The 26,472-nt window shown below is 53.1% G+C and overlaps 1 protein-coding gene across 7 annotated transcripts; it reads right to left on the minus strand.

Moving 5' to 3' along the window:
• Nucleotides 1-1,323: 1,323 nt before the first annotated feature.
• Nucleotides 1,324-25,209, minus strand: ZNF333 (zinc finger protein 333). Of its 7 annotated transcripts, XR_008297223.1 has the most exons (11): nt 24,905-25,209; nt 21,986-22,029; nt 20,591-20,714; nt 18,178-18,260; nt 14,170-14,257; nt 7,366-7,454; nt 6,621-6,747; nt 6,086-6,181; nt 5,510-5,583; nt 2,179-4,625; nt 1,324-1,951 (listed from the first exon to the last, which is right to left on the minus strand). XR_008297223.1 is itself a non-coding variant. In XM_027050386.2 (10 exons), exons 2-10 carry the CDS (start codon nt 21,986-21,988, stop codon nt 3,528-3,530), a joined length of 1,782 nt encoding a protein of 593 aa, XP_026906187.1. In that variant the 5' UTR covers nt 21,989-22,029; nt 24,905-25,209; the 3' UTR covers nt 1,324-3,527. The 7 variants fall into 7 exon arrangements, 6 of the variants coding, with proteins under 6 accessions (XP_026906187.1, XP_053075724.1, XP_026906190.1 ...); XM_027050386.2 differs by having other exon boundaries at nt 1,324-4,625; XM_053219749.1 differs by lacking the exon at nt 24,905-25,209 and adding an exon at nt 15,459-15,575 and having other exon boundaries at nt 1,324-4,625; nt 21,986-24,193.
• Between the last annotated feature and the right edge of the window lie 1,263 nt (nt 25,210-26,472).

Consider the following 26,472-nt stretch of genomic DNA (forward strand, 5'->3'; position numbering starts at 1 on the left):
GCTGTGGGATATTCAGACAACGGAATATTACACAGCAATGGTTAAAGATAAATTTCACAGGCGCTCTATTAAGGGAAACACCAGCCACAAGAGGGCAATAGTGTGTGGTTCTATTTTTTTTTTTTTTTTTAGTTTTTTTTTTTTTTTAATGTATTTATTTTTGAGAGAAAGAGAGAAAGACAGAACGCAAGCGAGCAGGGGAGGGGCAGAGAGAGAGGGAGACACAGAATTGGAAGCAGGCTCCAGCTCTCTAAGCTGTTAGCACAGAGCCCGACACAGGGCTCGAACTCACAAGCCCTCAAGCTGTGAGATCACGACCTGAGCCAAAGTCAGCCACTCAACTGACTGAGCCACCCAGGCACCTCTGTGTGGTTCTATTTCTATGAACAGAAAAACAAATCTATGGTGACAAGTCAAAATACTTGTTACCTCTGGATGGGGCTTATTGACTAGGACTGGAGTAGGGCCCAAGGGTACCTTCTGGGGAGATAAAATAGTTCACATGCTGTTATGGTGGTATAGACATACATAGATTTCATCAAGTGTGCACCAAGATTTATGAACTTTTACATAAGTTATACCTCAGGATTTTAAACCACAAGGGGCACCTGGCTGGCTCAGTCGGAAGAGCGTGTGGCTCTTTATCTCGGGGTCGTGAGTTCAAGCCCCATGTTGGGTGCAGAGATTACCTTAAAAATAAATGTTTAAAAACTTGGAAAAAAAGAATTTTAAAATACAAAGACACATCCCTGTAAGAACAGGCAAAAAATTTTTTAAAAGCCCGCTGGGGTAAAGTACTGTGGACAGCCCATGGATTTTCGAGCCGGACTCCACTGCTTACCACATGTCTCATCTTGGTTAACTCACCTCCACTGGCCCTGTAAATTGGGGATAATAATAGCATTTACCTCAAAGTGTCATTGTGACAAGTTAACTTAAAATAAGATTCAGGGGCGCCTGGGTGGCTCAGTCGGTTGAGCGTCCAACTTTGGCTCAGGTCATGATCTCACAGCTCGTGAGTTCGAGTCCCTCATTGGGCTCTGGGCTGACAGCTCGGAGCCTGGAGCCTGCTTCGGATTCTGTGTCTCCCTCTCTCTCTGCCCTTAACCCACTCGCATTCTGTCTCTGTCTCTCTCAAAAATAAATAAACATTAAAAAAAAAATTTTTTTTTAAATAAGATTCAAAGTTTAGGGTAGTATCTACTATCTATTACCAGTAAGCTCCAAATAATGACTTGCTAATATGAAAATGAGGAGTTGAATATTCATCACTAGGGAGAAGGATGGTCACTGTGAGAATAACAGGAACAATTTGCTGACACATAAAATATAAAAACCTTCTCGTTTAATTTGACTGCTTCAAAATATATAAATTTCAAAACTGACAGCAATACAAGATTTATTCAGCAACCATGGTGGGAGAGTTTAACATAGCTCTTCTGGTAAACAGATCAAAGACAGATACGGATACGGATACAGACTGAATAATTCATGTCTGTGCCCGGATATGGATACGGATACGGATACAGACTGAATAATTCATGTCTGTGCCCAGATATGGATACGGATATGGATACGGACACAGACTGAATAATTCATGTCTGTGCCCCACCCTCCATTCACATTCTGAAGCCTGATTCCCACCCTGTGATGGTATAAGGAGGGAGGTGATGAGATCAAAAGGGCGCAGCCCTCAGGAATGGGACTGGTGCCTTTATAAGAGACACCCCCACGAGCTCCCTTGCTCTCTTTCTGCCATGTGAGGACACAGGCAAGAAGACAGCCATCTACGAACCACGAAGCAGGCCTCACCAGACATCAAATCTGCCAGCATCCCGATCTCAGACTCCAGCCTCCAGAACTCTGAGAAGAAAGTTCTGCTGTTTATAAGCCATCCAGTCTATGGTATTTTTGTTATGCGGCCCGAACAGACGAAGATAGAGACCAATACCTATAAATGTGGAGAAGATTTTGAAACACAAATAATATGATCTAGCGGATTGTATTCTATATGCAGAATACAATACATTGGCTTCAACGACACAGGAAGCATTTATGACAACTGACCACACACTAAGTGCACCAGCTGGATACAGCATTTGGCCGTAATAAACCCATCCCTCCCCTCCCCGGCCCCCTCCCCAAAACAGCAATGTCCTGTGCCAGTAAGAAGTGCACCTTTTCCACGTAGCAAGATATCCAGAAACAAACAGTCCGGGGCAGCCACACAAAGATACCAGCTGGGGAGCCGGGATGGTCGTGAGGTCTGGCTATACTCTCTTCAGCTGCAGCCTTTACCCTCATGGCCGTGGGATGGCTTCTCGAGCACTGGGCATCATGTCTGTTTGTACAAAGGCCAAGAAGTGGAGGGATCTGGCTAAATGTTCCTTTGCAACATCCTTCCCCGGAATCACACCCAATGACTTCTCATACTTAGAATGGCCGGGACTGGGGGGAGGGCCGTGGCGTCCCCTAGCTGCAAGGAGGAGGCTGGGAGGTACGGGGTTTTTCAAGAGCGCATCGTACCAACCTGAACAAGAGAAACCTAAGTTGTTTTTTAAGGAACAAGGGGCAATTTTGATAGGCAACTAGCAGGATATGCCACGTTATAAACAAAACAGATACCCAATATTCAATAACATAAAGACCACATTTTCTGCTCACAATGTAATTAAATTAAAAACCAACAACAAAAAGGCAACTAAAAAAAAAAAAAAAAAAAAACAAAAAAACACCCATACACATGCAGGAACTTTCCGGAATGACAGAAATGTTGTATACCTTGAATGGCGGGTTGGTGACATGAACATACGTACGAACCTGTCAGACTCCTCCAGCTATACACTTAAGGTTTATGCATTTCGCTAGGAGTAATTATACCTCTAGAAAAATATATCCACATCCCATGGTTTTAAAATCTAATTACAGATCACTCACGGGCCAAAGAATAAGTGGTAACAGAAACTAAGACAATACTTAGATTTCAACCAAGATGAAAATATTACACATCAAAACATGGAATGTGGCCAAACGAGTGCCACGAGAGAGGATGACAGCCTGGAACGTTTATACTTTTAGAAAACTTGGAGGGCGCCTGGGTGGCTCAGTCGGTTGAGCGTCCGACTCTTGGTTTACGGCTCAGGTCATGATCCCGGGGTTGTGGGATCGTGTCCCGCATCGGGCTCCACACCCGCGTGAGATTCTCTCTCTCCCAGAGTGCCCGGGTGGCTCAGTCGGTTAAGCGACCGATTTCGGCTCAGGTGGTGATCTCACGTCTCGTGGGTTCGAGCCCCGCGTCGGGCTCTGTGCTCACAGCTCGGAGCCCGGAGCCTGCTTTGGATTGTGTGTGTGTGTCTCTCTCTGCCCCTCCTCCACTTACACTCTGTCTCTCTCTCCCTCAAAAATAAATAAATACCAAAAAAAAAAAAAAAGATTCTCTCTCTCTGCTCCTCCCCCATGCACATGCATTCTCTCTCTCTCTCTCTCAGATAATTAAAAAATTAAATTAAAAAAATAAAAGTCGAACATTAATCAGCAAGGGGCCCGACATACGGCTGGGACACTGATAGAGGCAGGCCACCGCTCTTAGTGCTTTCTCTCCCGGCATGAACCCTTTTATGCACGGCGAGCGAAGAGCTGTGCCTGAAGGCCTTCTCACACTGACTGCACGCGTAGGGCCTCCCTGCGGTGTGGGTCCTCACGTGCACGATAAGGTGTGAAGACTGACCAAAGGCGCGCCCGCACTCCTGACACGCGTAGGGCTTCTTGCCCGTGTGGGTCCTCGCGTGCTTCCGGAGGGACGAAGGTTCGCTGAAGGCGCGCCCGCACTCCTGGCACGCGTAGGGCTTCTCTCCGGTGTGGGTTCGCATGTGACTCTTGAGGGTCGAGAGGCGACTCAGCACCTGGCCGCACGTAGCGCACTCGTACAGCTTCTCCCCGGTGTGTATCCTCTTGTGCACGTTCAGGTGCGTGCTCGTCCGGAAGGGCTTCCCGCACTGGCTGCATTCGTACGGCTTCTCCCGGGTGTGCGTTCGCAGGTGCGTCTTCAGCGACGAGTGCTCCCTGAAGGCTTTCCCACACTGACTGCACCCGAAGGGCTTCTCGCCAGTGTGAGTCCTCACGTGGCTCCGCAGGGAGGACGGCTGGTTGAAGGCTTTCCCACAGTCCTTACATGCGTAGGGCTTCTCGCCCGTGTGGTTTCTCTGGTGCAAAATCAGGTTGAAGTTCCTGGTGAAGGTTTTCCCACACTGGGCACATTCGAAGGGCTTCTCTCCGGTGTGAGTCCTCAGGTGACGCCGCAGATTCGAGGAGTACTTGAAGGTCTGCCGACACTCCTGACACTCAAAGCACTTCTCTGCGGTGTGGGTCTTCTCGTGTCTGATCAGGTCGGAGCTGTATCTGAAGGACTTCTCACACTGGCGACACGCGAAGGTTCTGTCCCCACGGCGGATCTTCTCAGGCGCGAGGAGCCGAGCGGGCTGGAAGAAGGATCTTCCGCTCTCTGGGCATTCGCAGGGGTCGCCTCCAGCACGAATGCTCTGGTACTGAAAAAGCGGTCGGACGCCGGGCGAGGGTTTTCCGAGTTCACTAGGCTCGTAGAGGTTTTCTCCCGTCTGAGGCCGCCCCTGTCGATGGAGGAAAATACGAAGACCTGAGGCTTTATTACGTTCACAGACATTCTCCCCCGGGGGGCAACTGGGCGTAGGGGAAAGGTATCGACAGCCGAGGCGTAGATGCCTTTTAGTATCTACTCTCTTGGTGAGTCTGGACCATTTCCGCCCCGAGTCCCTTCAAGGGGATGCTGCCCACAAAGCACTGTCACTGTCTTTACTTTCATGAGGCCTCTCAGATGCAGACTTTTGCCGAGTTAAAGCCACACGGAGCCTTAAACACTTGGTACCTGTTCATTGGTGCAAGCGGTTGCCTGTGGGAATTCCGCGAAGACACATGCCTTAATCTACATGTAGTTTTCCCCAATTCATGACTTTCACAGACTCTCTCCCAGGACACTGTGTTCTCCTAGGTGAGCACCACTCACCTTGAATCAATCTCTCTCTCTCTCTCTCTCTGGCCTCATGCTATTTTTCTTTCTTTCTTTCTTTCTTAAGATTGATTTATTTGGGGCGCCCAGGGGGTTCAGTCAGTTAAGCGTCTGACTTCGGCTCGGGTCATGATCTCCCAGTTTGGGAGTTCGAGCCCCGCATCAGGCTCTGTGCTGACGGCTCAGAGCCTGGAGCCTGCTTCAGATTCTGTGTCTCCCTCTCTCTCTGTCCCTTCCCTGCTCGTGCTCTGTCTCTCAATAATAAATAAACATTAAAAAAATTTTTTTTTAAAAGATTGATTGATTTAAACAATCTCTACACCCAACATGGGGCTCAAACTCACCACCCCGAGGTCAAGAGTCGGAGGCTCCTCTGAATGAGCCAGCCAGGCAGCCCTGCTTTTCTAAACTGCAGCAACCCCAGACTTGTCCTACAACAGAACTGAGAATGCTCCTTGGGTGCCTTACCCTTTCCATGCCAACGGAAATCTCTGCAAAAATATCTTGGTTAGGAATTGAACCTTGGGGTGGAAGCGAAGGTTCTGAAATGGACAAGGAAGGAAAAAGTAAGTGCACAGAGAAAACTGTACAAACAGGGCAACCAGAAGAATAAGCAGGGCATGTGGGGTTTTGTTTTTTTTTAATACTGATTCTAACTACGGGAAGAAACTGGGAAGGGGAGGAATGTATCAGAGTGTCCAGGAAATGTTAAGGCATCTGGCTCTGTAAGGAGCTATGTAACCAGAGCAACAAGGATTAGAAATGGTAGATAAGTTACTGAGAAAGGAGCCTATGAAGGTTGAGGCCGAAATTGAGAGAAAGTGTTAGCAAGAACATACGGGGGGCGGGGAGGCACCGGATAAAACATGCACATGCTACGTCCGCGGAAAACACACACAGGATAAAACAGACACATGGAGGTGACCAAGGTGACGAGGAGGCAGGACAAATCATCCTGTGAAACCAGAGTAAAGTATTCGGGATAAAGAGGGAAGGCGGTGGCATCCAGTAGAGCGGCTTCGTCAAGGTCACTGAAAGCGTCACCTGGGCAGCTTCCCGGGAAGACTCTTCTCTCCGTCGGCCACCACTCTTCTCCTTGCTCCAAATGGGAAAACGAACTGAATTTGCCGAGCTGATCTCCTGCTCGTGGGGAAATAACGCAGGGCGTGAGCCGTGCCTGCCAGTAAACCGGGGCCCGTATCCTGACGTCTTTAGGGGGCACCGGAGATGGGAAGAACAAAATGAGCACCCCTAAATTCCGATGGGCACGGTGGGGCCCTTCCACTAAGGGGCCAAAGTACAAGCTCCCTCACTGGGTCCCAAAGGATAATGGGATTCTCCAGTCCCCAAAACCCAGGGCCTGACTCAGAGAGGCACTAGAAAAGCCCAGACACTTTTAACTGTGGAGAAACAGAAAGCAGCAGAGAGAGCTCCATCGCCACAGGGAAGCTGCTAGACCGTAAGCACCGTGAGGGCAGGATTTCTCTTTTTTTGCCTCTCGATTTCCCAAACCGGCACAATTCCGGGAACCCGTAGGGCCTGCATGGGTATGTGGGTGAAGCCACGGGGCTGGCCTTACCCACAGAGGCCAGGTTCCTATAGTTCTCCAGCATCACGTCTCTGTACAGGCTTCTCTGGGCAGAGTCTAGAAACATCCATTCTTCCGGAGTGAACAACACAGCCACATCCTCGAAGGTGACTGGTTCCTGAAACACACACCCGTCCCGGCTCAGCCAGGGGGCACCCCCACCAGTACCAAAGAGGCTGGTGAGGGGCCGGCCTGGGGAAGGAAGACCGTGCAGAGGACTGTCACACGGGGCCCTGAGGTCTCTCGGAGGCTGCCCCTTGGCTCAGGCCCCAGAACTAGAACTCTCCTCCATCTGCACCTTTGTCCCCGAGGGACAGCATCCAGAGGTGTGGCATCGAAGGACTTAGCTACCAGCTGGGAAGCCACGGCAGTTTTATTCCCCTCCGGCTCCAGGGTCCCACAGGCCTGAGCACGTGGCAGACAAGAGAGAAACACGTGGTAGATGACCACTATCTGTCCCGGGAAACCGTGAGGACTAGTGAACAAGGGCAGCTCACAACCTTGCTGTTTTCCCTCCTGGTGCCCAGTAGAACCAGGCACTCCTCGGCTAGGGAAGGTCTGAACGAAGGGGCGGGATCACCACCTGGGCTGCCCCCACATCCCTCCCCCCCCACCCCGATTCTGACACTGTAAGAGGCCCAGGGCCTAGGAGCCTGGACACCAGCCCTGTGGGGGAGAGAAGCTCCAGGCCAAGGGAGGAGAATCAGGGCCTGAGCAACAGGGGTTTCCTACTCACCTGCGGACAGCTGAGCAGCATCCCAGGAGCCACAGACTCCCCCTCTGTGTTCTCCTTCCGGAGCCAGGCGGGGTCCTGGGCAAGCAGAGCTACAGGAGAGGGCAGCCAGGAGGCCCAGTGAGCACACCCACAGGACCCCTGGGCTGCCCACCCCAAAACGGTGAAGTGACCACAGGTGCACACACGTATGCACACGCACGTACGACACACACACACACACACACACACACACACACACACTTGCGTGCTTACGCACACGTGCACACACACGAGGACACACACGTGCATGCATTCACACACGCATGCACAGAGACACGGACGCACAGACACACACGGACGAGTACACACGCACAGAAACAGACAGACACACGGACACACGTGCAAACACGCACATATATGCACATGTTGCTTCCGTTCCAAATCTCTGGAGTTATACAGTCCCAAGTCAACAGACCCTGGGGTTTCTGGGGCACCCCCACTGCCCCTTGATTCAGCCCTGGGTCAGCATTCCCTCCCAAGCTGCTCAGCTCCTTCCTCTGCCCCACTCTGCAGGGCCAGGGGCAGCCCAGGACTTAGCACAAGCAGGGGCCAGAGAAGCGGCCACCACCCCAGGGGTCCGCCTACGAGAAGGAAGGATCTCCCCTTCCTGCCTTCAAATCCACCACACCCCTCCATCTGCCCGGGGCCCGTGACAGGTGAGCGAGTGACCTCCCCCACCATCCCTTGTCTCCCTACATGCTCACCTCCCCCTGCCACGGGACCTTTCCCCCTGGGAACTAATCCTGAACTGAAAAATAAAGCATATCATGCAAATGAAGAAAATTAATTGCATCTAATCATTAAAAAAAACAAAAACACAGAACCCTGACCCACGTCCAATCTCTGACCCCATGTATGCCTTTCCTGGGGCTGCTGTAACCAAGCACCGCCAACTGAGAGGCTCAAAACCCCAGATACATCTTCTGTCTCAGCTCCGGAGGCCACAAGTCCAAGACCAAGGTGGCGGCAGGGCTTCACTCCCTCTGAGACTCTGGGTAGAATCCCTCCTCGCCTCCTCCTGGCTTCTGGCGGCGACTGTCCAGAATCCTGGGTGCTCCTTGGCCTGCAGCTGCGTCCCTCCGATCTATGCACCTGTCATCACATGGCCATCCTCTCCCGAGTGTCCCTGTCTGCACCTGGTGTTTTCTCCTTAAAAGGACACCAGTCACTCTGGGCCCCCGCATCACGACCTCATCTTAACCTGCAGCTGCACAGACCCTATTTCCAAGTAAGGTCTCAGTCCCGGTCACGGGTACCGGTGGTTAGGACTTCAGTGGATCTTTTGGGGGTCACCGCAATTTAAGCCACAACACTCTGCTTTTCCCTCTACATAATGCATAATGTTTTTGCTTCCCCACCGTGGGCAACCAAGCCTCTGTGTCCCTTTCCTCACCTCCCGCTCACTCATGATCACAAGGACAGGCACCGCACTCGGACCACCAGCGACCCCCACCTGCGGTGGGGATCCAGTCGTGTGTTCGGCCCTCCATCCTTCCACACTGAAGCCCACCACCCCGGGGGCTTCAGTGACCACGGCCCCAGCCTCCTCCGTACAAGACCCTCCTCCATCCCTCACGTGACTGTGACCCCTGTCCTCACTCCCCTTAGCCTCTGCCTCAGCAGGCAGCCTCATGGCCTGACCAGGCCCAGACCCCGGGCTGACTCTCCCCCCTCAACTCCAGACCCACCTCCATACCATCAGCTCGTGTCCCCACTCATCTGTCCTGCGGACTCAGTGAGCTGGGGGGTGAGACTACTGCCCCCCTCCTCCCCTCGCCCCCCCCCCCCCACCACAAGCAGAGGATTGCCATCAAGCCTTGAACTTGCCCTTCTGGGTGTGGAGCTTGCTTGGGACCCATGAGCTCTTCTTTCTCTCCCTTCGGGAGAGGGAACGAGCTCCCGGTACGTGTCCCACCACTGCATTATGGAGCAGAGGACTTGTTTCCTCGGTTCACAGGTTCACAGATGAAGAATTTTGCCACCCGGGACGGACCACACCCTGAATCTCACCCATGCCTGATTTGGATGATTCATATGAGGACACAAGGACTTTTCTGAGCTGATGAGATTTGGGACTTGGGAGTCGATGCTGAAGTGGGTGTCAAGACACCCACTCTGGGGGTGTCAAGATCATCTGAGTGTACTTGGTATCTGGGGAGGACATGAATTTGGTTGGGGGGGTACAGAGGGCAGACCGTCATGGGTTGAATTGCGCCCCCCCCCAGAGTTATGGAGTCGTAACCTCCCCAGTACCTCAAAACGTGACCTTACTTGGGAAGAGGGTCTTGGCAGGTGTGATTAGCTAAGACGAAGTCACAGTGGAGTCGGGGGGGTCCCAAACCCAATATGACTGGTGTCCTAAGAGGAGGAAAGACAGAAGCAGGGACACACGAGGGGAGAAGGCCACGTGACGATGCAGGCCAAGACCGGAGCCATGTAACTTCAGGCCAAGGGACTGCCAGCCGCCACTGGATGCCAGGAAGGAGCCTCCCTCCAGGCCTCGCAGGCAGCACAGCCCCACCAGCACCCTGATCTCAGACTTCTGGCCTCCAGAACCGTGAGACGTGAATTTCTGTTGTCTCGTGCCCTCCCTCCCCAAAATATGTGCTCATCGCCTCATTCTCAAAGCCTGTTCTCTTTCCAGTGCCCCTGATCTCAGGAAGTGATATCCATGCCTCTCACCCCTCCCTGACGCTCTCCAGACCCCAACAAGTAATCCAAAAAAAGAAAATCAGTGCCGCCATCTCTACAGGGAGCACCCCACCGTCACTCCCCTTCCTCCTACCCCTGTCCTCACTGTGGCTAATGCCACATCAGGCCTTTCCTTTCTGAGTCCACTGAAAGGTCACTCCCTCAGAGCACCTCCCCGTCCCCCTCCCCAGTGTCCTTCCTTTCTCTAGAAGGACCGTCCCCCTTTCCTCACAGCCCTCACCTATTTGTACCACGTGGTCATCTGCTGCCTTAGGTGTGTATTTTCCGCCACCTTCGTGGGATTGGAAGCTTCGCGAAAACAAGCCTGGGCCCCTCTCCTTTCACCGCCCCCCGCCCCACTTGGTACAGGAATGCTCCAGATTGTCTGGTAAATGAAAGCATACAGGACTCAGCAAATTATCTCAACTCAACCACCCACACAGGCCTTAAATCACCCTGCAATTCCCTACCGTGTAGACAAGAGCTAACGCCACAGGCCTGACTGGCGGCCCTTGGGAACACGGATCTTGAGAGGGTTCCCAGCACCTTAACTGGTAAGAGGGGCTCACCCTGCTTAAATTCCTTCTACGAACACTGGGGTTTGTGCCGAACGCCTGCTTTCCTTCCGGGAGGCTGGGACACGCTGACCAGAGTCAGGTGCACGCCTGACTTAAGAGTACTTCAAGGCAGAGTCAAGGGTGCCTGTGTGACCAGCCCCGAGTGAAAACCTGCGCTCTGAGCCTCTACTGAGCTCCCCTGGTAGACATCACCTCACATGTGTTGTCACGGCTTGCTGCAGGGGGTATTAAGCACGTCCTTCCTGTGTGACTCCACTGGGAGAGGATTCCGGAAGCTCGGGCCTGGACTCCTCCAGACTTCACCTCATGCGCCAAGGACTCAGCTCTGTGTCCCTTCGCTGTGATAAATCACCACCTTGAGCACGACTGCAGGCCGAGGCCTGGGTTTCCTAGCGAATGGCCACGACCGGGTACGGTCTCAGGGACCCCGCCACACCCACTCCGCACTCACCTGGGGCCTAGGCCACGACCACTCTGTTCCTCACTGCCTCCACGCACCCCCCCCCCCCACTCCCTGAGGCCCTGCCACCCCCCAGGTGCTGGAGAGTTCTGCTAAAACCACAGATGCACAGCACTGCTCACCCAAACACATCCCTGGCTCCCAGCAGCCTAAGGACACAGGCCAGGATTCATGCTTCCAGGCCTGAGTGTTCCAGAGCCCCACCCTCTCTAGTCAGCTCACACCACACTCCCCTTCCCTCTGCTCCCTTTGCACAGCCTTCCGTGGGCCCCTGGGCACCCCGGCCTCTCTGCCCCCCAAGGAATTTTCCAGATGCCATTTCCAGGCCTGAAATCCTCCCCCCAAACCTTCTCCAAACAGCCCAACATCTCGCCAACCTAAATGATACAGTAATCGTGCATCACGGTCTAAGCCAACACTCGTCCCCCAGGGGACACATGGCAGTCTGGCATCTTGGTCAGATCTGCTACATAACAAGATACCACAGACAGGGGGGCTGAAACAGTAGAAATTTATTTCCGGGGCACCTCGGTGGCTCAGTCATTTACGTGTCTGACTCTTGATTTTGGCTTAGGTCATGGTCTTGAAGTTCATGAGTTTGAGCCCTGCATTGGACTCTACAATGACAGTGCTTGGGATTCCCTCTCTCTGTCTCTTTCTCTCTCTCCTGCCCCTCCTATGCACTCTCTCAAAATAAATAAACTTTAAAAAAAAATTACTGGGGCGCTTGGGTGGTTCAGTCGGTTGAGTGCCCGACTTCAGCTCAGGTCATGATCTTCTAGTTCATGGGTTCGAGCCCGCGTCGGGCTCTGTGCTGACAGCTCAGAGCCTGGAGCCTGCTTGGGATTCTGTGTCTCCCTCTCTCTCTCTGCCCCTCTCCCACTCGTGCTCTGTCTCTCTCTCTCTCTCGCTCTCTCAAAAATAAATAAAAATATTTTAAAAATTAAAAAAAAAAAATACTTACTCCCAGTTCTGGAGGCTGGGTGCCAGCATGGTTGGGTTCTGATGAGAGCTGTCTTCCTGGCTTGTACACAACTGCCTTCTCACTGTGTCCTCACACAGCAGAGAATGTGGTGTCTCTCCCTCTTCTTATAAGGACACCAGTTCTATGGGATTGGAGCTTAACCCTTACAACCTCAACTAATCTTAGCCACCTCCTTAAAGGCCCAGTCTCCAACACTGTCAGATGGGAGGTTAGGACTTCAGCGTATGATCTTGGGGGGCAGAGGCAGGGACCAGTCACAGCTTCTGGAGACATTTTCGACTGTCACGACTAGGACCTATTATGGCCTTGTGCCCCTCCAAAACTTCAGCTACCCAGTACCTCAGAATATAACCATATCCGGACATGAGGTCTAATCAAACTAAAATGAGGCCAGTTGGGTGGGCCCTAATCCACTCTGACTGGTGTCCTTGTAAGAACAAAACTTGAACACAGACACATACAAAGAGAAAACTCAAGACAATCATCTACAAGCCAAGGAGAGATGCCCAGAACAGATCACAGCCCTTAGATCTCGGACTGCTGGCCCCCAGAGCTGTGAGAAAACAAATGTTTCTTCTTTGAGCTGCTCAGTCTGTGGCCCTTTGTGTTATGGCGGCCCTGGCTGGCTAATGCAGGACATGCTACTGACATCTAGGGGGTGGAGGCCCCACAACACACAGAAGGCGCCCCCCGCCCCCAAGGAGAATGATCTGGTCCCAGTGTCGCCAGTGCCACAGGTGAGAACCCATGGTCTGACTTCAAATTTCCCGAAACTCCTCTCTGCCTTCTGGGTAAGTCCTTGTGTTACATGCTTCCATCATATTCTGGTCTTCACTGAAACATCTGACTGCCCAGGCAGACTGTGAGCTCCACAGGGGAGGGGTCAATGTCTTGTTTGAGATTCTCTCGCAGGGCCCGTCTCACCACAGGGTGGCCAACTAGAGCACTTCAGGAGTCCTTCAAGAGCATGGAGTATTCCAAGTGTTTCAAGAGTCCTTCAAGTACAGGGTACTCTAAGCACTTTAAGAGTACTTCGAGGGGCGCCTGGCTCAGTCAGTTAAGCGTCTGACTTCGGCTCTGATCATGATCTCACAGCTTGTGAGTTCGAGCCCCGCGTTGGGCTCTGTGCTGACAGCTCAGAGCCTGGAGCCTGCTTCGGATTCTGGGTCTCCCTCTCTCTCTGCCCGCCCCCTGCTCGCACTCTTGTCTCTGTCTCTGTCTCTCTCTCAAAAATAAACATTAAAAAAAATTTTTAAGAGTACTTCAAAGGCATGAGGTACTCTAAGTATCTTAAGAGTACTTCAAGGCAGGGGCGCCTGGGTGGCTCAGTTGGTTAAGCGTCCGACTCTGGCTCAGGTCACGATCTCACAGTTTGGGAGTTCAAGCCCCACATCGGGCTCTGTGCTAACAGCTCGGAGCTTGGAGCCTGCTTCAGATTCTGTGTCTCCCTCTCTCCCTATCCCTCCCCGACTAGTGCTCTGTCCCTCTCTCTCAAAATTAAATAAATGTATAAAAAAAAATTTTTTTAAAGAAGGCACGATGGAAGGAAGCAAATCCCTTGAAATTAAAGCTAAGATACCATTTGTCCTCCAGAATTAATTCCACCCCCCTCCCCTCCCACTCCTCAGGACATGTGGCCTGTTTCAACCTCATTTTTTATAAGCTCAGTTAAAACATATTCAATTTAGAGTAAATTTGACTGTCAATTCAGCACCAACAAAATTGTGGAGTGAAGAATTTAACCTTGCCCAGAAAGAGGTCTGGACTTAGCCACAGGTGAATGGAGTCTACTCTTTCTGAACAAAAAGACCAAAGACCAAAAAAAAAAAAAAAAAAACCACATACACAGAAAGAATCCCAGCTCACGATCCTGAGAAAGTGCCTTTCCCCTTGAATACGTAAAGAATGGTGACATGATTTTATGGATCCTCCTTAAGGGGCAAGGAAATGCCTGCTGTCCCAGGAAATGAAGGCGGGAGATCCAAGTTCCCAGACACAGCACAGCATATGGGAGGCCCTCGGGCTGCCATTTCCAGCCAGTGCTCACTCACCAGAATCCCCAGCCATCCTCAGCTCAGGGAGACTCAGTGCAGGCACCGGCACAGCCACCCTCTGAATCTGCGCGGCCGCCTTCCGCCCCTAGACACAGTGACAGGGACAGATTAGGGTCACACGGTCGATGGAATCTGCTCACAGCCATTCGCCCTGACTGAATTTGCAAGACTGACCCTGCTCCAAGCCACACGAAGGTAAAATTGGGACAATGCCCAATTCAGCCTGTCCAAACCAATCCAATTCATGAGTACAACACTCATCCCTGTGGTAGAATTTCAACTTCAAAATGGGATGGAGAGGGGGCCGCCTTGGGGGAGTTGCCTCCAGCAGCAGGGGAAACGCTGGAGCAAAGAAGGGCGGAGACGACCAGCAGGCTGGGGTGGCGGGGCGGGGGGGGGGGGGGGGGGGTGATGTGGAGGTGGGCCTGGACACGCGAGGAATGGTTGTAAGTTATTCTCGGAAGGCAGCCCTGTTGTGAGAGAACGGATCTGAACTCTCCTCCACTGGTGGCTGCTTCCCCAGGAAAGGTGTCTCATCTGACTTGTATGTCTAAGGGATGTCTCTAGACTCTGTCCAAGGTAGGGCCCAGTGGGAACAGGGGCCTGTAGGGAGCAGTTCCAGGGGCCCCCGAGAACTAACAGTGGCTCTGGGCAGGGTGGTGGCAGTGTGGACAGCAGGAACAGTTAGAGATAAGTTACGTTTGGCAGGGAGGGGACTCCCAGGACTTAGTGGTGGAAGGGAAGAAAATGTGGCAGGTGTCTCAGGACAGGCGAGGGGCCTGGGCAGGTGGGGGCAGCCCTTCTCCCCGGGGGAAGAATCAAAGCATGCCTTAAAGTGTCCTTCTCTGATCCTCTCTCCACCTTAGGGTGGAAACACAGGACCCTGAGCCAAGAGCTCAGTCACCAGCCTGGGCTCTCCACCCAGCCCTGGGATCACACGATCACTCATTCCTATAGGCTTCACGGTCATGGACAGGGTGGGAGTGAAAGTGGAAGGAATGGAGGAAGAAAGGCTGGGCCAGGGGAGGCAGGGCCAAGGCCCTGGGTGCTTGCTCCTCCTGGAGGCCTGCTCTGGGCCACCACCACCCTGGGGACACAGGAACGCCAGGACCCATGCGGTAGTTCCTACCGGGGAGCTGAGCCTGCGCCTCCAGCCTGTCCCCAGTTTCCAAGAGTTGGTCCTAGATTCCTCCCTCTCCCCCCGCGACCCCATCTGCAGAAGTCTCAAAGCCCAGGCCTTTCTGGCTGGGGCTGGGCCCTCGCAGCAAACCTCCTCCCAGGCTTACTACGTATCCAGAAGACCAAGGTGACAGCCAGAGAGATAGCCGGTCCTCTGGAATCAAAGGTGTCTCTCTGTCTCCAATTGTGGGCCTGATGTGCATCCTCAGGTCTGGCCCCGGCCCCTAGGAGAAGGCACGGAGGGGACGGAGCAGGACAGAGGCGGCACTGAGTGTGTTCTGGGCCCGAGGGACCCTCAGTTTGGGGGCAGTGCTGTGAGAAGTCAGGCGTGCAGGTCTGGCAGCTTCAGATCCGGTGACTCCCCCTATTCCACGGTGAGCGCCAGCCACCAAGGGTCTCAAGGACCAATCGTGCCACAGGCGCCGAGGTGGACCCGACCCTTTCTGGTTCTGGGGTGGGGGGCCCGACTGCAGGTCAGGCCACGGGCCCTCAGAGACACTGCAACGTGCTTCACTCAAGGAAGGCTGGGAGCCCTGAGCTCTGAATAGGAACGTTGTTCGGTGTTTTCTTAGCCTGTGTTTGTCTATTTGACACCCATCAATCGCGGGGCCTACCTACGGGCCACAGTTGGCTTACATCTGCCCTGCCATCCAGAGCCCGTCCTCTGAACGCTGCCCTTCTCCAGCGCTCGCACAAGCTAACATCCCCGTGCCCTGAAACAGCATGGAGGAGACACGGCAGCGGGGAGGGCGGCTGGGACGGTAGAAGGACTGAGCCCGGAGACACCCCTTCCGCAGCCTCCTCTCGGGACTCTTGTGCAAGCAGTCCCCAGCTCTCTCGTGCCGTCCCCTGGCCTATCTAGCCATGACGGGGAGGCCTCAGGGCCGCCATGGGGGCCTCAGTCGTCGGGACAAGGCCCACTGAAGCCCGGAAGGAAGAGCCCAACAGTCAGCGCCTTCAGCCGCGTGGCAGGATGTGTGACCCCCGGGCAGCAGGTCCCGGTGGCTACCTCTGCACCTCTGCGGTAGGCCTGGATTGGACTCCCAGCTCCAAACGTGGCCGTACCACTTACGGGCTACGTGTCTTCATGACGAACCACTCAACTTCTGCACGCGCGTGTCCGAGTGGCCCTCCTCTCCCCGCTCAGAACGTTCTGCGACCGCCTGCTTCCTGGGGCTCGATGCAGCAGAAGCCCCTCCTCTCCCACACTCGGTGCTCGCTTCTGAGCTGAAGGTGGAGCTCTGTGGAAGGTGCTGGAACCCCGTACTAAGAGGAAAGAGCCCACAGAAACTGGAGAGGACAGATGTGGGCCATCCTCGCTCCCTCCCTCACAGGGTCCATCTGCTCATGGCGGGGGTGAAGGCCTGGGGTACCCGTGTTCATTCCTTCCCTGCACAAGCATTAGTCCAGGGCTCTGTAACGATGCACAGAATGTTCTGCATGGGGTTACCACAACGATCCTGCCAGATGAGGCCCCTGCAAGCCGGCAGCTCCAGTAAGATATTTTCACATATTTTCAGGGACTCAAAAGCAACACGCCCTTTCCCAAGCAGCTACTGGAGGACATTCTCCACCTAAACAAAAACGTGAAACAACGGTGAGGAGGACCTGGGGGGGGGGGGGGGGGCGTGGGGGGGTGGGTAGTCTCAGCTGCTCTGGGGTCTGATGCGAGCCGTGCAGGGCTGAGGGTTTCCAATGCCCTGCAGCCCACACCAGGCTGTGCAGGGATGAGGCTCTGCACACTCAGAGCAAAGGAATGAAGCAGGTCTCTACCACCCAGGCCACACCACCCCCTCCACTAGCCGGCGTCTCTGACGCTGTCAGACTGACACCAGCCATGACAGAGGTGGAGGGGCTCAGACTGAGGGAGCCCAGAGATCTCACTGACTCTGGCACAAACGGGCCCAGGCTTGGGTGGGGGTGGGGGTGAGGGTGGGGGTGGGGGTGGGGGTGGGGAGACTGGGCTCTGTATGTCCCTCTATCCAAACCTGAACCCTAACCTTTGAAGTCCCCAAAAGTCTGGGGACTCAAACCTTGGAAATTCCTATAGTTTGGGGAGGCAGGAAGCCAGGGCCAAAGTGGGGGGCCGGGGGGCCCGATGTGTGTTCCCTGGTGCACTGGGACGCGCCAGCCGGCTCTGAAGGCTTTTCCACGCCCTGACAAGGGCTGATTTCCAGCGTGGGATCTCGACATGTCCCCTAAGTGGGGAGCGATCCACGAGAGCGCTCTCACATCCTTTACATAAGTCAGGGTGGCTGTCCCCCAGGGCTGTCTCAGTCAAGTCCAGGTTAGAGTTCCTCCTGAAGGCGCTCGGGCTGTGGCCGAATCCGCTCTCCGGGCAGAGTCCGCTCCTGGCAGCGGGTGAGCGATGAGGGCAACCTTGCTGACACCCGTGAAGCACCCAGGGCTGCTCCCCTCCCCGCCGAGGCACATTTGCAGCGTGCTCAGACATGCGCCTCGCTCAGGCGGGCTGCAGGCTCCAGGGCAGTGCGGGCTCTCTCCCGTTCCCGACTTCCTTGGGGCTTCTCCAGCAGGCAGGAGTTTCCCGTGACTGTTGAGGAGCAAACCGCACCGCACACGACCAATGTCTGACTCCCGCTAACGGACATGTTGACTCGGGGGAACCTTCCGGGAAGAAAGGGTCTCGAGGGACAGGCAGGGCTTGTCCAAATTCATGAGCCATGGGCACCGGCTTCACACGACGTGGGAATGTCTTTGAGGAAGTGCCCCCCCCATGGCCCCCTGGCCCTGGTGTGCATTTGCAACCCACGTACTCCTCACCTTCTCCCGAGAGGGGGAACAAGGACAAGCCCCTGTGAATCTTACCATGTGCAAACCCGGGGATGAATTTCCCTCCAAAATATCCTGCACAGGAGGAGACGCTTGGGATTTGAGTCGAGAGTCCCAGTCTAAAATGAATTGGGGGGGAAAAAAAAGTTAAGTTCTTTCAGAAACAAATAGGGGTATGAAACTGACCAAAATATACACTTGTGTATTTATTTATTTATTTGCTGTTTTAAAATACTGTTTTTGAAGTATTGACTCTCAACTGGGGACAATACTGAAAGGCAAGAAGGCATCAGTGAGCAAAGGGAGGCTCTTGAGGACTATGGGCGTGTGACGAACTTGGCAGCGACCAGGGCGGGGGGCCGGGATGAGAGGCTGTTTCCCATGGAGACGGAGACAGATGTCGCCAGTAAGACAGCATTATCACAGAAACAAGTAGCAAGCAATTAGACAAAGAACACACCAGAAATGTTCAATTTAAAGAGGAACCGGAGGGGCGCCTGGGTGGTTCAGTCGGTTAAGCGTCCGGCTCTTGATCTGGGCTCAGATCGTGATCTCACAGTGGTGGGATCGAGCCCCGCATCTGGCTCTGCACTGGCAGTGTGGAGCCTGCTTGGGATTCTCTCTCCCTCTCTCTGCCCCTCCCCTGCTCATGCTCTCTCCCTCTCTCTCAAAATAAATAAACAATAACAAAAAAAAAGAGGGATTGGACAGTAAGTGTGGGTATAACGTGGAAAAGTCAGAACTCTCCACCACCACTGGTGGGAATGTAAAATGGTGCGTGCGCCTGTCCGAGGGAGCAGTTTGGTGTTCCTCAAAAAGTTAAGTATACGGGGCGCTTGGGTGGCTCAGTCGGTTAGGCGTCCAACTTCCGCTCAGGTCATGATCTCACGGTCTGTGAGTTCCAGCCTCGCGTCGGGCTCTGTGCTGACAGCTCGGAGCCTGGAGCCTGCTTCGGACCCTGTGTCTCCCTCTCTCTGTCCCTCCCCAGCTTGTGCTCTCTCTCTCCCTCTCTCAAAAATAAGTAAACATTAAAAAAAGATTAAACAAAAAAAAAGTTAAGTCAATGACCCAGCCACTCCTCTCCTAAGTATCAACCGAACAGAACTGGAGACGTAAAATCTGGTACGTGAATGTTCACAACACTACTCACAAGAGCCAAAAAAGTGAAAACAAACCAAATGCCCATCAGCAGATGACTGGACAAACAAAACGTGGTCTACCCGTACAACGGAACAGGACTCAGCACTAAAAAGGAACAAGGCTGGGACACATGCTACGTGTGGACGAACATGGAAAACGTCACACTAGGGAAAGAAGAGAGACCAAAGGCCATATTTACGTGATCCTATTTGTACAAAACGTCCAGAACAGGCAAATCCAGAGACAGAAAGCAGATGGAGGTGGCAGAGAGGGGAGGGGGGGGCGGATACTGGTGATGGCTGCACGTTGTGAATATACTAAAAACCACTGAACTGTATACACTTTAAAAGGGTGAATTTTATGGTTTGTGAGTATTTCCACTTAAAAAACTAAAAGAGAGAGATTCAAACAGATCTTTTTCTGAGACCAAAGACAGGTAGGAGAGGAAGGCCAGCAGAAGAGAAGGAACACTGAAGGAGCTCACTAGAGAAACGTCACCCCAAAGAGCCCCGTTCCCCCTTGGACCTCTGAAACGCTCTCAGGCTGACACTTCCCAGCACGCCGCCCCCCCTCAACCCGGCGGGCACCGCACACACACTCACCCACACCCATGGGGCCCTCAGCTCTGCCCCTGGCCCCAGCTGGGAGCCCAGACTGGGTTTGCGTGGTGGAGTCCCCGCTCCTGGACAAAGATACCCGTGCTCAGAGAGGGAGCGAGGGTTGGCAGTGGGCTTCAGCTCCTGGCGGTGAGCGACCACCACGGGTAGCAAAGTGATCACGCCCCATTTCCAATGAACTCAGCGAAGCTCTTTCACAAGGGCCCACACCGCAAATACCCTCCTCTCTGCGCCATGGGGATGAAGCCCTGAAGCCCAAGCCCAAGCTCAGTGAGACCCACGTGGTTCTGACTATGGGGAGAATGGAGGCACTGCCATGGATGAGGCTCTCATCCTGCAGATACCCACAAACCTTCCTTGGTCGCGTAGCCGACCCTTAAGAAGCATTAGGCACCTGCATATAAGGACCAGCCATGGGACGCCTGGATGGCTCAGTCGGCTGAGCATCTGACTCTTGCCTTTGGCTCGGGTCACGGTATCGCCGTTTGTGGGCTCGAGCCCTGCATCAGGCTCTGTGCTGACAGCTCAGAGCCTGCTTAGGATTCTTTCTCCCACTCTCTATGCCCTTCCCCTGCTTGCTCTCTCTCTCTCTCAAAATAAATAAAAAATAAACTTGAAAAGAAGAAGAAGAAGAAGAAGAAGGAGGAGGAGGAGGAGGAGGAGAAGGAGGACCAGCCCGATGCCAGCCTTACCCTTGGGGGCCAGAGTCCTGCACTTGTCCAGTATCACGTATCGGCACAGGTTCGTCCGCGCACCGTCCAGTAATGCCCACTCCCGGAGGAGCCCCACCGCCACATCCTCAAAGGTGACTGACTCCTACAACAACACACGTATCCTGGCTCAGCAAAACCCACCTGCAGGACAACTGGTTATCACCGGGGAAGAGAGAACGTTTGGGACACTGTCTCCACAACAGGGCTCCACAAACCCGGCCCGCCTCCTGTCTTTTCAAGTTTCATTGGCACGCCGCCATGCCCCATCTGTTTGGCCATCTCCACAGCTCATTTCGTGCCGTACCCACAACAGTGAGTCGTTGCTGTGACCGGGACAGGGATCACATGGCCACCCTAGCAGACATTTCCTCGCTTCTAACATTTGGAGAAATGCCAGAGTACGGGCTTTGGCTCTCTTCGCCACTTCAGCCGCCACTGCAGAGACGATCTCTGGGCTCTAGGGAGAGTTTTTCCTACATTTCTTATTTAAGGCATCAAAAGTTTGGGGTCCATCACATAATTTTCGTGAAATCCCTAGAACCCCTCCCAAGACTCACATAAGCACTTTGTAATCCTTTTACGAGTTGCTAAAACAGGACTTCCATTGCGCCTGAGAAACCCAACGGCCTTTTAATTTCAGAATCCTCGAGCTCAGCATGGTCTGGTTGAGCTCTCTGCGATGGTGGGAATGTTCTCTGTCTGTGCTTTCCAAGAGAGCAGCCCCCAGCGTGCGTAGCTACTGAGCACTTGAGAAATGTGACACAGGCCCCTGAGAAACTGACCTTTAATTTTACTGAATTTCAATTAATTTAAATGTATACAGACACGCGTGGTTTGGGGAGGCCTCACAAGGGATGGCCCCGGTGGAGCTCTGCGGCTACCGACTCTAAATGAGCCTCATTCAGGGGCGCCTGGGTGGCTCAGTCAGTTAGGCATCTGGCTTCGGCTCAGGTCGTGATCTCGCAGTTCGTGAGTTTGAGCCCCGCATCGAGCTCCGTGCTGACAGCTCAGAGCCTGGAGCCTGCTTTGGATTCCGTGTCTCCCTCTCTCTCTCCCCCTCCCCTGCTCATGTTCGGTCTCTCAAAAAAAAATGAATAAACATTTTTTAAAAATTTAAATGAACCTCATTCTGCAGTCAGACTCTGGAGTTCAGCTCAGAGCCCCCGGGGTCACTGTGGGGACCCTCCTCCCGAGCCAGATCCCTCCAGAGGCCAGGCACTGAAAGAGGCCACCAGGTCCCTGGGGGCAAGGCAGAAGGTGCTCCACACTACCCCTCCCGTTTCTTCCTCATTTTGGGGTGGGGAGAGAGGGGACAGGGCCCAGAGGACAGAATTATCCCCCCCTCAACAATTCCAACTCTCCCAGCCCCCTCACCATGACACCAGTGCCAGGATTTAAGGTCTCATTAGGTGTCCTCCCTGCAATAAAAGAAACCAAGGTAAGAGAAAGGGGTCAGGGTGGAAGCAGGGCAGTGAACAGGGGTTTAGCCCAGGTGCTCCCACTTCCGTGGGTCTCCAGCAGGGAGGCCCAGCAAAACCCTTACACGGAATCTTCCCCAATAAGCAACATACTGGGCCCCGACCCACCTTCCAGACCACAGCCCCTGATCATTTCTGGTGGTTCCTCTCATCTAATAAAAGGATTAAAGGGGCGCCTGGGTGGCTCAGTCGGTTGAGCGTCCGACTTCGGCTCGGGTTGTGATCTCGCAGTTCGTGAGTTTGAGCCCTGCATCGGGCTCTGTGTTGACAGCTCTGAGCCTGGAGCCTGCTTCGGATTCTGTCTCCCCCTCTCTCTCCACCCCACCCCTGCTTGTGCTCTGTCTCTCTCTTTCAAAAATGAATAAACATTAAAAAAAAATTAATAAAAGGATTAGGGGCACCTCGGTGGCTCAGTCGGTTAAACATCCAACCCTTGACTTCGGCTCAGGTCATGATCTCAGGGCGAGATCGAGCCCCACGTCCAGCGCTCTTCACTGACAGTGTGGAGCCTGCTTGGGATTCTCTCCCTCTCTCTCTCTCTCTCTGCTCCTCCCCTGCTTGTGCTCATTCTCTGTCTCTCTCAAGATAAATAAGTAAACATTTTTTAAAAAAGGATTGTTTCTCCTCTCGTTACATTCCCTCAAAATACCTCCAACAGACTCTACTTTTCTTCCACGGCTGTGATCAAGTTGTGATTTTTAATTTACTTGTTTAGGTGATTCTGCCTCTTCCTCTCCAGCTACCACATACATTCCCAAAGTACGAACCTGGGTCCACTTTTTTTCGGGACTCCAACTCCTGCCACCACCACAGCACTTGATGCATACTAAGTACTTTATGTACTAGGGGCTGGCAAACGTTTTCTTAAAAAGTCCAGGCAGTAAATATCTAGGCAGCTGTGGGCCAAATGGCCTCTAAAGCAGCTACTGGACTGTGGTCATAGGACAAGAGCAGCCATAGACCACACAGCAACAAATGTGTTCCAATAAAACGTTTTTTATGGAAACCAGCACTGGGTCATATTTGACCATGGCCTTCAGGGCCTGCTCTCCTCTCCGACCGGACTCCACCATTCCACACTTTGTTTCCTCTACCTCGGCTGTCCCTGTCTTTTCTCAGCTCCTGGAACACACCAGGCCGAGTCCTGCCTAAGGAACTGTGTATCTGGAATGTTCTCTCAAATCTCCTCCCCACTCCTACAGCCGACCCCTTGTCTAGCTACATGCAGCTAGCTCATGGGGGCCGGCGGGGGGGGGGTGGGGTGGGGGGGGGGATTCAAACATTTGTGCCTTGTAAGATATTTTTCCTGACCTCCTCCCCAATTTCTCCCGCTCCACGTTTCCATAGCACCCAGCTCATGATTAATTTAAAGGAGAATAAAGTAGATAATTACAGTAGAAACTTGCCCACAGGGGCAAGTACTGTATCTACTTCAGTCACTTTGTTTCTCCCGGTTCACAGAGGGCACCCCAAAGGAAAGGTGCCAAACAATCCACACTCCCCAAGAACAATGCGGCATGGCTAGCCTAAGAAGGCATGCACCTGCACGGACACACAGAACAACGACAGAACACCACAAAATCCAACATAAAAATGACTTAAGATGCCTGTTCACATAACATAAACCAACACTAGTTTTCAGATGCCTTTGAGAAACAATGTTAAGTCTTTCCAGAAAGGCAAGGCAGGACCTGTGCTCTTTTTGAAAACAAACACCTCTCCTGTAAAATTGAAATCCGATGTCCAATTTTCTTCCAAAATTAATTTTTTTCCTCACGTCTCGAAAGTTAGTTTTAACCCTAAAATTTCAAAAAGACACCCCATTTATGGCCCACTTAATTTCAATTCTCAGTACTAACAAAGCTACCTCATCTCTTTCCAAGAATCCCGCGTCTTTGAGCCTTGTGGTTATTCATTCATAGGCTTGGGGTAACTTGGGTGGGAGGTGCCGTGAAAAGAAGTGAGTAATCTTACTTTTCCTTGATGGTAATAAGACTTGCGACATAACTGGGAAATAGCTTTTCTTAAGATACCCTCATCTCGCAGTGAATGCTCACAGGCAAATTAAAAGCTCTTTTCAAAGGAAGGAAGGAAGGAAGGAAGGAAGGAAGGAAGGAAGGGAGGAAGGAAGGGAGGAGGAGGGAGGGAGGAGGGAAGGGAGGAAGGATGGGAGGGAGGGAGGGGAAGGGAGGAAGGGGAAGGGAAGGGAAAGGAAAAGGAAAAGGAAAGGAAAAAGGAATGCTAACAAGCCCTAAGCTAAGGAGCTGCAAATCGTCAATCACCAAAACCAAAAATCTGTCATCTAATTCATCCCTTGAGAAGGGATCATCCATCTTTTCCATTCGCTTGACAAGTCGCTCACCAATCTGCACGTGCAGACTCCGACCTAACTTTCCAGTCGCAGAGCTAGACGACGTGAAACGTCATAGGAAATGAAACGTGAATTACTAATAAACAGCTCCCTGGCCTCCGGGGAGATCCCGCAGGGCCCTACAGATCCCGGAGGGTGGGTGAAGAAGGCTGGGCCGCCTGGTGGCACCACCTTCCTGAGCTGCGGGACCTGGACGGTACTCCGCGATTTCCCTTTCGATGGATGGGGCGACAGTCCGCCTGCGGGGACACTGGACAAGGGGCCCGAGCCGGGGGGGCGGGGTCGGGGACGACGGCTGCGAGGCCGAGCTGTGCGGGACCCCATCCGGGCCCCCGGGGCGACCGCTGGGGGCAGGCACTGCGGCCGGGGCTGCTGTCCTGGGCCCTTCGGCCCCTCCCCGCGCCCGCAGAGCCCTCCCCGCCTCCCCGAGGGGCCGGGCCGCACCTGCAGACCGGCCGGAGACACTCCCACCGCGGCGCGCCGCGCGGCCCAGCACACCCGCCGCAGTTGGCCGCAGCCGCGCACTTCCGCTTCCGGACGCCAGGAGCGGAAGTGGCCGGCGCTGCGGCTCTCGGGGCCGGAGGTGCTTCAGGTAGTGAGAGACGTGTTGACTCCTTTTTCACCCAGCCTCGGAGGAGAAGTCCTCGTTTCCTTCCCCGCGGGGTGAAGGTTAGGCTCTGGGATGGGGTCGGACTGGACCTGGAGAGGGGACGCAGAGGTGGGGCCTTTGCCGGACGGACAGGGCTGGGGGCGTGGCTTCGGCTGGTGGGCGGGGATTGGGCGGGTCCCGGACTTGGTGGGCGGGGAAACGGGAGGGATCTCGCCGGCAAGTTGGGACGCTCAGTGTTTAACTTCTCCCACCTCCGCTCTGATCCTTTGGGTCAACGCACACCCCTACAAAAACATACCCCTAGGTAGGATTTCTTTCTCAGTCTGATTTCTTCTAAGATGAGGATTATATATTTTGTTTCTCCTCCAGCTTACCTTTCTCACTGAAAATAACGTGAAAAAATGTTCAAGACAATAAAAGATCTGACTCTTCTTTTTGTTTTTTTTAACTGATGTGTTATACAGTATAGATAATACACACACAGGGAAAGTTCAAATGGGGGTCTCAATCCCTCTCTAAAATTTTCCAGAAATAACCACTGTAACCAGTTCCCTGATGTTCTTTATGTATCAGGCACATAGGGGGTATTATTCCTTTCAATAAATACTGAGACAGCTTCGGTTGATTGCTACATGCTAAGTGCTAGGGTTACAAAGCGCCTTCCTGCAGGGGCGTTCCAGTGGAGAATTGGAGGGGAGATGTGGAGAGAGATGAGGTTGATCCATTCCAGTAAAACTACCTCAACACATCGTGCAGAGCCTGTGCTCATGTCTGAAGAATTAAAAAAAACTGATGAGGGGCACCTGGGTGGCCCAGTGGGTTGAGGGTCAGACTCTTGATTTTGGCTCAGATCATGGTCCCAGAGCTGTGGGATCGAGCCCCATGTTGGGCTCCACACTGAGTATGGGGCCTGTTTCGGATTCTCTCTCTCCCTCCCTCCCTGCTTCTGTCTACCCCGTTCATTCTCTTCCTCTCTCTCTCCCCCTCTCTCCCCCCCTCTCCCCCCTCCCTCTATCCCTCAACCCCATTCATATTCTCTCTCTCTTTCTTTCTCTCTCTCAAAATAAAAAATACATATGAAAAAAATTTTTAAAGAGGTCTCTTTGTTCCCAGAATTATGTTAGGACACTATGGTATCTCCCTAATGCTAACATTGTCAAAATCGGGAACGTCCCAGAGATTGAGACAATCTCTGCCGTAGAAAACAAGAATACAAATGGAAGACATGAAACTCATCAGATGTGTTAAGTATAGATAGGTTTCTAGTAAACAAGTTCAAGACGTAGGTAAAATTCAGAAGACGTGTTAAGTAAAAGGAAGTAGATGTGCATGTGTGTGTGTTGAACATAGAAAGAAGGGAAGGTTGAGAGAGAGATACTCTGATGTGTTGCATATATATACA

The sequence above is a fragment of the Acinonyx jubatus genome, chromosome A2 (assembly GCF_027475565.1).
Source record: "Acinonyx jubatus isolate Ajub_Pintada_27869175 chromosome A2, VMU_Ajub_asm_v1.0, whole genome shotgun sequence".
Classification (NCBI taxonomy): domain Eukaryota; kingdom Metazoa; phylum Chordata; class Mammalia; order Carnivora; family Felidae; genus Acinonyx; species Acinonyx jubatus.

Coding starts and splice junctions, on each gene's coding strand:
- ZNF333 (XM_053219749.1), bottom strand. Junction 18,261..20,590: donor CAGGACTCTGGCCCCCAAGG/GTAAGGCTGGCA, acceptor AATTCATTTTAG/ACTGGGACTCTCGACTCAAA. Junction 15,576..18,177: donor CATCCCCGGGTTTGCACATG/GTAAGATTCACA, acceptor GCCTTCTCCTAG/GGGCCGGGGCCAGACCTGAG.